The following is a 12,690-nucleotide window of genomic DNA, read 5'->3' as shown; positions in this document are numbered from 1 at the left end:
ACTTTACAATTACATGACATTCCTCTATGCAGAGCACAGGGTGATGCCAGTCAGATTTTCATAGACAGGAGTTGAAAGTGTTTGACAGTAACATGGCTTCATCATAATTGAATCTTTGATCTCTACCATTTCAACAAAGTATTTTTTCTAAGTACTCGTTGTTTTTAAAAGCTCTGTTCAGATTTTATCTCTCTGAATTTAAAAAGTTATCCGGAAGAAGTTCCTGTCAGCAATAAATTGAGAAGATAAAAATGGGAGGGGAAATGAATTGTTACTAGATTATTGCTTGTCAGCCAAATAGATTTATGTATGCTAAGCTATAAGTTTTGGTCATAAATTTTATGACTACACAACAGGACAGAATTGTTTCATTTGTATGTAAATTAAACAAGGAAATAGAAAAATAGAAAAACATGATATAGTAATTATGTATGAATAACATGAAACATAAACACATTAATGTTTGGCCACTGGATGCCACTGTTGTCTCAAGTAGGTAAACTGAAAACAAGTGTGTATTATGCATTCTTAGTAATTTTTCAAATGATTACTAAGATGTCCCATTTACGATATTTATGATTTCTTCAGACACTTCACAGTCCTCTGTGAAGAAGTTGGTGTAAAATCTTAAATCAAATAATTGTACTACCATTTTTATTTTGCCTCTTAGTATCTCCAGAAGTTTCAAAACTTTTCAAACTTAGGTGATAGTACTTTGTCCATTGCTGCTTGTATGAAAGACAGCTACCAATGTTTCACTCCCCTATCCAATAAGCACCCTTTTTGAAATCAGGAGTTTGGTGTTCTGAATCATAATTTAGCCATTGTGTAGCTCTGAGTTAATTGCCTTTTCATATATTCTTGTTCCTCAGAAATTTCCTGCTGACTCTTTTTAGGCCTACTCAGCATGTCAAAATATTTGATCACTTAGAATATTGAAGTTCTCTACCCTTCAGTTAACAAATAAAAAGTCTCTTTTGGCTGCTCTGAAGTGTTCTAAAGGAGCGCCCATTTCCTTTATAAAGAGTGCATTCACCTAGATGAGGGGCTTTGATTTCTTGCTGGGCCAACTACTTGCACCATACAGTTGATGGTTTGAGTATGACAAATGACTAGTCTGTTAGGGTGGCTCCTTCAGTTCCCTGTGAATTAGGATTTAAAGATCCATTTTCCTCTGGTGGAGTACTTACTGCTTTACTAATCCATGGCTGAAGATAAGCAGTTACAACTGAAGAAAACAATAAAGATATTTACTTGTAAAAGGAAGCAAAGTCTGTGCATTGTCTACTCTTCTTTGAAATCTTAATGAAGTACTAAGTCCAAAGAAACAGCGGATAGAACTGAGGCAGCAAAGGGCATCATGTGTCCTTTTATTGTCTTGACCTCATGAATGTAAGAGACAAACAGACAAATTAACTCTTCAGTAGGCAGTGCTGTTGGAAAATTTTATCACCTGAACTATATCAAATGACATATTGCATGAATATGAAAATATAAAGTGTATATAAAGTTGCTACAATTGCATTGTTTTCCATTTCAGTGGCATGCATGATGATAATTCTGTGCATAGAAAAATAGTGTACAAACAGTACACTACAAATAGACTACAAAACAAAACACATTCAAAATTAGATCCTCATTTTGTGATAAGCTTTGTAAAGGACAATATCATGTGCAGGTGGAGCACTCTGGGATTAAAGCCTGAGATGACCATATCTTGCCATTAGAACTATCATGCAGTGTCATGAGATTCAGTGCTAGGAAAGGGGAGTGCAAAGTTCACGTTTTGGCTAAAATAAGCAAAATATTGAGGGATTTTTATATCAGCTTAGTCTTTTCAAGTCACCAGTATTTAACTGGAATGTACTTTATTCCCAGCAATTGTAAAGGGAAAGGAACTTAAAAATATGGAAGCAGTTTTGTTTGAAAAATATTGGCTTCCCCCTAACATCAACATTAAAGATGTAAATTAATTGGAAAGTTCTTGCATTTAATTCTTATTGTTGCAATTAAAATAGCCATGTTTTGCAGCTTTGTGTTAGAAATCTATTACAGATGTCCTGGTTGCATTGTGTAGCACAGATCTAGACCTTTTTGTAGAGTTCTTTCATAAGTAGTATGATAATATGTAACAAAGTTTGATTTTTCATTTTTAGGGAATTTATGTAAAGTGTTCTGCCCTCTCTGTCACAGACAGCTGATGGAAAATAAACCAGCTTAAAAGAAAATAGAAGTGATACTTTATTTTGGTTGGCTTTTCATACTACTACTAACTGGCTTTACCTGTTCCTCTGTTCTTAGGAAAATGAATTTGAAATCTTCAGATCAGTTCCAAATTTAGGTCCTTAAATTTGAACACATTTCATAGCAGTTTTGCTGCATCTGAAACAAATGTCCAGGGAATCAGGAATTTCCTCTAAAATTCTGCTGTAGGAGTGATATTTGGCAATGGCACTTGAAAGGCAAGCTGTCTGGACTGTGGAAGAACTTTAGGTTAGGATAAGCATTAGTTTAGATACCAAGAACAGGCTAGAGAAGTGCAGTAGTAAGATACTATTATGGTTTGACAAGTACTTTGAAAAGTAACAGTCTGCAGCTTTCAAAGTGTTTGTGCACACCAACCATGCTTCAAGCAATGATTCAGAATGATTTTCTTATAGTACTGAATACGGGATGCTACTCATGTCCCAGTGAGAACACTGAAACTGTTACCAGAAGTCTTGTATTTTCCTCTGTTCTGAATGCTTCTTCATATTCCCAGTCTCCTGAATGGAGGAGAGCGGCAACATAATTACCCACATCCCAAGAAAGAAGGAAAAACTTCAAACCTGTAGAAGAATAGACTGATCAAGGATCCAGCAGAGTATGGCTGAGAATGGGGACTGGTGAAGAGCAGGGATAAGTTAAGGATCTAGGGAAAGGGTCTTTACAAACAGAAGCAATTATTTGAAATATGCTGCAGTTTCTTTGCACACAGGAAATATCAAAGTTAAATTTGAGTCAATCTGAACAAATGTATTTTTACTGAGTATCTCAGTTAAGACATATTTAGAATTGACTTCTATGGCTCTACAATTCTTACATAGTTTACAAAAATAGTACTTATAAATAGATACATATGTTGTTCCAGATTTATGTATCAAATGAGCAGGTAGATGCTGTTATATGAGTCCATTCATATTTCTCATATGAGACACTGATGAATTGTCTATGAAATAGTTTATAAGCTGTGCTTAATACTGTTATTTTTTATCTTTTAGGAGGCTTACCGGGAGGAGCAACTTATTTATAGACTAATGAGACAGTCTCAGCAGGAACGGAGGATTGCTGTTCAACTCATGCATGTTCGACATGAAAAAGAGGTGTTAAGGCAAAACAGAATTTTCAGGGAAAAACAATATGAAGAAAGACGACTGAAAGAGTTCCAGGAAGCTCTTGATAGAGAAGCGGTAAAAGATTATTTGCTCCCTGAATTGCTGCAGGGTTGTTGCTGTACCTTCCTGTTATGAAATGGAATTCATATTGTCAACTGTTAGAATTTAGTAGTTTTCTAGGGACAAGGTGATTTAGTGATGAATATATTCTTTTATCTAGGTTCAAAGTTACAGCTAAGTTAATAAGGGATAAAGCTGAGCAACTGAAAGTCTTATTTTGATCTTTTCTTCCAAACTAATTTTAACTTTGTAGGAAAACATCTCTGTATGATGAGTTTAAAAGGCACAGTCTTGCAGAGACAAAATGACAAAAGGCAATAACATAAGATCTTGTTTCAAGAATCATGTTTTTCATTTCCTTTAGATGCAATCTGTTAATATCCATTTTTGACAAATGCTGGAGGAGTTCCGCCTGTGAGTGCTAATCTCTACCTTGGAGCTTGGAGTTGATTAATAAGTTAAAAGGACTCATAATCCCGTGGCAAACTGCCAAGTGCTACGCTCATAGTAGGCCATAATGTATGGTAGAAATCTTATTTTGCTCCTGCCAAAAACGATTAGAAGCTCCAAATCCTCCAACACAGCAGGAGTCCTATTTTATCAGCAGCTATAGCTATTGATTACAACATCTCTTTAAGTACGCTGTTTGCCAAAAGGAACACACCATCACAGGAACTACTGATAATTTTCTACCATGACCAGAAATCTTTCTCAAAGATTGAACAGTATCAATAATATCAAATTATTTTCAGATCAGAATCTTGTAAGTTAAATTGCTTGTCATATATTCTAAATGAGTATTCTATTGTGGGTTTCAGTGGAACTAAGCCTTTACCAATGCATCTGCATAGTTGTTCGTTACGAAGAGTAGACAGCATCATTTAATGTTTCCCTGCCCTCTAAGAACTGAAGGTGTTCTTAATCTGTTTGTCATGAAAGAAGTAATATATTTCTCATTTATTTCATTATATTTTAGCATTTAGAAAGCAAACAAACTGGAATTTATATAACGAATAAAAAATTTTAGATTTGTCTATGTGTTAATCTGCTTGCTGGCTATCCAAGTCTCATGAGAATACAGCTTTTTTCATTTCTTGACTTAAATAAGCACGTTCATTTTCATTTCCAGCGCTGTGCACTTCTGTACTTTCATTTTCTTTGCAATCTCAAATTTACTCTTTAAAAAAAAATTCTAGGCTCTTGCAAAACAAGAAAAAATTGATTATGAAGAACAAATTATCAAAGAAAGAGAATGTCATGAGAAAATTGCCATTGAAAGAGCTCAGGCACGTTATAAAAAGCATTATTCTGTATGTTGGGAAGTGATGAACCAAATCATTGATTTGTCAACAAAAGTAGGAGAATATCGTCTACTGACAAACAAGTAAGTATGGTAGCTGTTAGGCAAAAATAACAGCTGTTAGGTAGCTGTTAGGCTTCATTATTCAGACTGGTTTAAGCACCATAACATCTGATGTAGATTCTAAGATGTCTTACAGGACAGCTCCAATTAGTGTGTGTGGGAAAATGATGACATTACTTTTGTGTGAGGATTCACTGAGGTGTAACACAGGATGAACTAATGCTAAAGCCTTAGCATAATTTCTTGAAAACTCAGCTAACTTGAATCCTTAGGAGGCCAAGATCCACTAGTTCTACAGCTTGTGGAACTACTGATTTCCTTTTTATGAACAAATTCCTTAGTTCAAAAGTTAAAAACTGAGTGGTGCTCATGTCATTCTAGATTGTGCTGCTAGTTGAACACTTCCTCAGTGTAACATAAACAGAATCAATTTCCTAATATATATCAACGTGTCTGGACTGTCCAAAGAGTAGGTCAGTCCGAAATCTTCCAAGTCCTACATGCTGTGATTCCCTTTTCTGACATGCCCTAATTGCACAGGGTTTCTGAGAAGATGCTAAAAAGGCAGTAACCTCCAAGTGCCTGTGCTGTACGAGTGTTTCCAAAACCACGGAGTGGGGTATTGTTGCTGTTGTTCTTTCATTAGTATTCAGTGATTAGACTATGGGGTAAGGCTTACAGCATTAGAAAGTATGCCAAAATCTTCATTGCCTTTTAGTGTAATTGTATGTTAAAATAATAAAGCTGTAACGATATGAAATACATATGATTATATTTTATGGAAATTATATAAATTTAGGCCCAGTGAGTACATGATAAAATAGTCAGCCTAGACACAGTTTAGTGATGATTTGATGATTTCCCTGTCTGACACACTCATGGTTCCAGCGTAGGCCAGTGTCACATTTGCTTGTACTGAGTGGTGCACAATATGTACAGATATTTGAAATATCTTTCCAAAGTATGCATATCAAGGTTGCATCTGCATTTACTGTGACTATAGATATGCTTTGTCTGTCCTTCCATGCACTTCATTGTGCAGGATACATACAGTAGGTATTAAATTATTTTTGAACAGCACATGCAGAGTATATTTAAAGCTGTAACATTCAACTATCTACAATAATTTCTAAAAAAAAAAAAAGTCAGTCCAAATTGATGTAATCTTAAGAAATAGTAGAAACTTTCATTTTGACCATTTGTTAAATTTAAGCTGTTATTTATATTGTTTATTTAGCAGCCATAGAATTCTAATGTGACATGTGAGCATCCTGTTTGCATTTAGCTTGCTACTATATGCAGTTTGTCTTGTTGTTTCATATGAATATTTTTCCTTTCTAAAAGAAAAAAAAATAGTTTAATTACTCATGTAATTCTAAAGTAATTTTAGCTGCCAGGAAAAAATTCTATGGATTTTTGGTGAGAGGAAGCTTTACCCCACAAAAGGGAAGAATATTTTGGAGCAGGGAAAAACAGCTATGGCAATACTGTTGCTACAGAGGTCTGCCAGCCAAATACTGTGTGATGACACGTTTATGAAAATACTGAGGCCTATAAGTGCCTATGGCTGTCATATAAATAACCAAGCACTTATAAAAAGCTGTAATAATTATAGAAAGCATTATAAACTACATCTAGTTTAGCATATGCTTGTTTCATGATTGTGATTCTTGTAAATTTGGGTCCACTATTCTCAAATTTCTAACCCCTTTAATTTTTGGTTTGGAACTCTTTTTTTTTTTCCCCCCTCTGCAGCAGAATTCCATTAAAATTGATGCTTGATTGGAAGGAATTTTTTTTTAATGGAAAACCAATGTATGAACAAGCCTCAATTCAACCTTTGCCAAATGAACCAAACCCAGAACAACTTGTAGAGCTGAATAAACTGAATCTGTTAGATGAAAAAGATTATGGTGAATACAAGGTACATCAAACTGATAAGACATAATGGAAGATAATACACATTGATTTTTCATAATCATAAACATTTTGTTGTGATGTTTCATTTTGTTCTTTTACTAGTTTCTGAAACCAGATTTTGACATGCATTTTCTTTTAATTTTCTGAGGTAATATATGAAATATATGGCTATATTTTATGTTAGTAGCACTGGAGAACTGCTGCAATTTTAAGACACTGTTACAATTTCATTCTTGTATATAACATTGATTATGTTTCTTTCCTGAGTTCATAGAACCAACATGTTAATTGCAATGCAATTAATTTTTAGCTAATAGGAATTTGAAAGTGTGCTTAATGCTACAGTGTTTCAAAATGCAACAGAAAGTAGCCAGCAAAAGCAAGTAAAATTAAATACTCTATCTGTTGCAAAACCTGATAGTCTTAATTTCAGCAATTTTGAGTGAAAGCTTTCTAGCAAGATTTATTGGTTTGAGTGATCCATTTATTTTAAGATGGTAATGTTTGTGAAAATTATTAAAAATGGCTGACAGTTTTTCTTAACCATCTATTAGAATACAAGTAACTATTTTTCAGGGTACCTTAAAACTTTTCTTCAACTTAACAATACATTAATGTAATTTCGCAAGTGAAAGATGAATTTTGTTGATGTTTCCCTGTTAAAATGTATTATACAATTTTTTTCCAAATTACATCAATAATGCTTTTCTTTGGAAAAAAAATAATCCTGCTATGTATTTAGTCTTTTCAAATAATCTGTTTAACTAGCATATGGCTATCATGGCAAATAACCTGTCTTTGACTTGTTGGGAAATAATAACTACAATACATATGTGCTTTTATCCACATCCTGAATCAATTGGTACGTTTTCTTTTGCAATGAGTATAAATGTTTGTTACAAGTTTTGTGATGAATGCCTGACAGCTCAATTTACTTTCGTTTCAATCTTAACATGTATTTACCTGATTTATCTATTTATAAGGTCCTTGTGCAGACCATATCAACTCATGTAATGGATTTCATGATCAGTTTCTTTAGGTGAAAAAAGGCATATGTACAAGACTAACAGGGAGGACATACAGGCAGGGAACAGTTATTGGGGAACACTAATGAAAATTTTTTTCAGTCATATTGTTGTTTATATTACAAAGTCTTGTAGTCTTCCCTAGATGTAAGGGCACTGAAGGTCACAAACATTTAATGACATTTAAAGCCTCTTTTTTGCTACCAGTCTGTTTCAAGTGCACATTCACATAATTTTTTTTTCCAGATGTCGCTAGTCTTATGTCTTTCTGAATCAGTATTAATCGAAAGCTGGTATCATATGACATGTCTAAAATTGTTGGCACCACTTCATACTTATGTATTTTAAAAATCTAAGTAAACAGCAATACCTTCAAAGTATTGCTTCTAGAAAAAAGTGTGTTGCAGGGCATTCTGGCAAAGTTTATGCTGATTTTCTTAACCCTTGAGAAAAATGCCCAGCACAGGCAATTTGGCATCTCTCAAGAATACTAAGTTTGCATTAGGAATACTGACTGAAAGCATCAAATATATTTGATAAAATACAAGAACAAAATACAGTGCTATCAGTGAGTTGCACATTCCACATTAGATTGAGCCTGAAAATATTTGGAAACTACCACATCATCAGTTGTGGAAATAAATTAATGGAATCACTCAAAACAAGCATAACAGTAGGCACTGCTCAAAATATCAAATAATTTCCAGTTTTGATCAAGAGTCTTGACCAGGAGTTAAATAACTCTCACCTGGATACCTGAAAACTTGTTTCTGACAGGTAAGCTACTTTAGCTCAAGACAGATACAGTCTAGCAATCTTCTGGTTAAAATGGCAAGAAATCTGAAAGGTGAGTGCTTCAAATGGGGAGCCCATTCCATTTGGAATTCATTTTTCCTACAAGTCTGATAGAATTTAAAATAACTAATCCATCTCTGCTTCCATGTTTAAGGAAGTAAGGAAGAATGGTTCAGATGGGACAAGGTTTTGGTTTTTTAAAGCATGTCTTTTTCAATTACATATTAAGAAGGACATTTTCTGAGATATATTAGAGAGGGTATATCGTGCAACTCAAAGATTTTTTTTTTGTTTTTACTGATTAAAAATAGGTGATATTTTCATTTGAGTGATACTAAGTTACATTGTGTTATTCTCTCTAATGCATATATGTTCAAAGTCAACACTGATCAAGTTCCATTAGTAGAATGTGTGCTGTGGCAATATATCATTCATGATAGTAAGTTCAGGAAAAGGTTGCATATTGTACGTGAAACATGAATTCAAAACATTATATTTCAATAGAACTTTGAAATTGGTTGCTTTTTCTGATGGTGATTAAATATTTAATGTATAGAATGATACAATTATTTAGGTTGAAAAGGATATGGAGGTCATTTAGTTCAACGTCTTTGCTCAAAGCAGGGCCAACTTCTGAGTCAGATAAGGTTGCTCAGTACCTTGTCTGGTCAGCTTTCAAGTATTTCCAAGGATAGAGGTTCCACAGACTCTCTGTCCAACCTGTTGCTGTGCTTAACCACTCTCATTGTGAACATTTTTTTTCTTCATTTTTTTTTTTCCTAGTTGGAATTTCTCTTGCTGAAACATTTGACTTTGCCACTAAAGAATAATTAATACAGGACTAGTATTATCCTGCATACTAAAATGTTCTCTTTTAGTTTCTCATAGCATAAAGTGCACATCAGGACTTTCCTAGTGTTATAAGATCCAATACTGGTAGAGTGTATATTAGAGTGGCAAAAGTACAGTTCTCTGTTCAGTTCTTCTGACTACATCCTTCCATTCTCATCTTTCTTCCAATGTGATTGTCAGTAAAAGTATCTTTACTGCCAAACCTCATTAAGCTGTATGCTAGTAACTTATACCAATGATAAATTTATATTGGTCTCAGAGTAGGTGAACTGGAAGATTCTACTCAGTATTTCCTTCCCTTAAAATTGTTTGAATTATATGGTGGTTTGTTTGGTTTGGGTTGGTTTTGGGTTGTTGGGCTCTGGGTTTTTTTCTCTCTATTGAATGTGTGTTAGGCAAATATATATATTAGAAACCTTTGTCTGTAAAAATTTTCAAAAATTTATGTGTGATACTGGGCAATAATGTTGCCCAGTTTTTAGAATGCTGAATATTAGGCTACTAGGCTTCTATTCCAAAAATCTGTTACTGATTCATTCTGTGGTATTGGTGAAATGATTTTTCATGTTTATGGAATTAAAAAAAATGATTCTCAGACTCTATGAAAGAAGTTGTAGGAGTACTTGTCTCTCTCAACTAGGTATTAGTGAATATCAATAAATGCTTAATGATTATGACTTAATTATAGCTTTTAACAAGGGCCTATTCTAACACATATTTAGTACTATTCAGATTTGGTTATTTTATGTATTGTGTTTGTGTATAAATACATATATCTAGAAAGATGAAAGACAAGACATATTGACAAATTATTTGGTAATTTGTCATTTATACAGAGTATGACAGGGGAATGGTGCCCAACTGAAGAGAACAGTGAAAACAAACCTCCTCTTAATAATAACATACTGGGTCATGTGCTTCGTAGACTGATGGAGATTTTCTATCCTCCAAAACCCAAATCTTCACCACCTTTATTTCCTCCATTTCCTATCAAGGGATGTATTTTGGGAAAACTTTTTAGTGGAAAAACTACCTGTGCAAAGTTTATTGAAAAAGGTAGAGATTTTTCTTTTTTTTCCCTAAAATTCTTAAAAATGTTTATTTGCATTAAAATCCCACTCTTACAATGAAAATTGTTTGGGCAAATCCTTGCATTGCTAATCCTCGAACCTCAGATGCATCGGTATTTTGCAGGGATTGGTTGCAAGTCATTCATTCATTATCTTCCAAAATAAGATTAAAAACACCTGAACTTGGATATAGTGTTCATATAGTATTACTTCTGCATTAAGAATTTGAAAATGCTTTTGGCAGATTCTCTGGGGATATTTGTTATAGAAGAGACTAGCAAGATAGCTAGGTGATTGTGGGGACACACTGTGCAGTGATTACAGAGAAGAGACAGTGGAAGCAACTTACATCAACAGCCCAAATGAAATCATTCACTTAATTGCCAGTAATAGTCTCTCTGTATGTATGCTCAACTCAAACTGTGTAAGCTACCTAATTTTTTTGTGTATTAGTTTGCAATATTCAGGTACTATCTGTTGATACTCTGGTTCAGGAGGCCATCCAAGCTTTTCTTAAAAATGAAATGAAAAGTGAGCACAATGTGATTCCACAAGAAGCAGAGAGTTCCAGGGAAAAAAATGAGGTAAGCATTTTTTGTTGATTTTGGGTTTGGCTCCCACAGGAAGTGAGAATGAAATATATAAGGAAGAAAGCATATTGTTTCAATTTTTTACTCAATTTCAAACTTAATTCTAAGTTTTGACTTACAAGTCTTCAAGAGTCAGCTTGAATTGACAGGCTTGTTTTTCCTGTAATATGTAGTTTCCTTTCTAATCCATTTCTTTTCATAATTGATACAAGGTCCAGAAGAACTTATCAAAATCACCACCGAAAGTTCTAAATAAACTCCAAACAGAAACACCTACCAATGGAGCCAAAGGTGTGTGTATATTTTATTTATATATGTATATATAGTTTATACAATTTAGTTTTAATTCTTATCTTAGTAGATTTACATAGCAATTCCCCTTTCTCTTGTAGTACCCATGGTAGTATCCATGACATCTGCCTTTTCACAGTAGTTTCCATTACGAATTTCCTGTTCCCACACATTCCTAGTGTCTGGGAGCAGCAAGTGCAGGCTGCTCCATGAAGGAAGGTGAGCTAGGTGACGAGGGCAATAGCAAAGCAGGAAGCACCAACATTGACCAACAATGAGTGAGGATATTGTCTGAAGTCAGGGTCACTATCAGTTCCAGAGACATTGATCAGTGTGAACCTCAGTCTGGTGATAACCCAGAAATTCTGCCAGCGAAGCAAGTCTGAAGTCAAGCCAAGCACTCAAGTCAGCAGGTGTGGATCAGGGTCAGATCAAGGAGACAGGATACAGGATGCAGACATGGCTGCTACACAGCTGTGAAGTACCACAGGCAGGGTCCAGGATGAGAACTTCAGCTTAAAAGCAGCTTCCAAAGGAAGAAAGGGCAAGCCTTCATCTCCCCTCACTTTCCTCACTTTCTCCCCTCACCTTTCTTTGCAACAGATCTTGCCAACAAAGGAACTGACACTGGGCTCAGCCACCTAAGCTTAGAATTACAGAATGATTGAGGGTGGAAGGGACATCTGGAGATCATCTAGTCCAATCCTCCTCCTCAAAGCAGGGTCACTACTGCAGGTTGTTCAGGACTATGTTCACTTGGATGCTGAACATCTCCAAGGATAGAGACTCCACAACCTCAGTGAGCAACATGTTCCAATAGTCCATAACCCTTACAGTTAGTATTTTTATGTTTATATGCGATTTCCTGTGTTTCAGTTTATGTCTGTTGCCTTTTGTAATTTTAATTGGCACTACTAAGAAGAGTCTGTCTCTGGTTTTTTTACTCCCTTCCGCAGCCCAGATATTTCTACAAATTCATAAGATTCCCCTCAGGCCTTCTCTTCTCCAGGCTGAACAGTCCCAGCTCTCAGCTTCTCCTCATATGTCAGATACTCCCAGACCTTAGTAATCATCAGGGCCTTTCTCTGGGCCTGGTCCAATACATCCATGCCTTTCTTACACCGGGGAGTCCCAAACAGGACACAGCACTCCGGATGTGGTCTCACTAGTGCCATATCTTCTTAATGTGGTCCAGGATGCTGTTGGCTGCCTTTGCTGCAAGGGCACATTGCTGGCTCATAGTCAACTAGTTCTCCTCCAGGGCCTCCAGGCCCTTCTCTGCAAAGCTGCTTTCAAGACAGTTGGCCCCCCAGCTGGTACTGAAGGCATGGGGGTTTCCTCACCAGATGC

At 35.2% G+C, this 12,690-nt stretch overlaps 1 protein-coding gene across 7 annotated transcripts in view; it reads left to right on the top strand.

The window, feature by feature from the left end:
- Positions 1-12,690, top strand: part of SPEF2 (sperm flagellar 2) — an 82,549-nt gene that overhangs the window by 17,644 nt on the left and 52,215 nt on the right. For 6 of the 7 annotated variants that reach the window (XM_030004686.1, XM_030004683.1, XM_030004688.1 and 3 more), the window contains exons 8-13: positions 3,261-3,449; positions 4,631-4,818; positions 6,553-6,721; positions 10,226-10,445; positions 10,913-11,043; positions 11,262-11,340. In XM_030004686.1, the coding sequence (XP_029860546.1) occupies positions 3,261-3,449; positions 4,631-4,818; positions 6,553-6,721; positions 10,226-10,445; positions 10,913-11,043; positions 11,262-11,340 (976 nt within the window). The remainder of the gene's footprint in view (positions 1-3,260; positions 3,450-4,630; positions 4,819-6,552; positions 6,722-10,225; positions 10,446-10,912; positions 11,044-11,261; positions 11,341-12,690) is intronic. The other variant, XM_030004685.1, reaches the window with a different exon arrangement.

This window comes from Aquila chrysaetos, chromosome Z, assembly GCF_900496995.4.
Source record: "Aquila chrysaetos chrysaetos chromosome Z, bAquChr1.4, whole genome shotgun sequence".
In the NCBI taxonomy this organism is placed as follows: domain Eukaryota; kingdom Metazoa; phylum Chordata; class Aves; order Accipitriformes; family Accipitridae; genus Aquila; species Aquila chrysaetos.
Note: the sequence above shows the minus strand (reverse complement) of the source record. Positions and strands in the feature narration are given on the sequence as shown.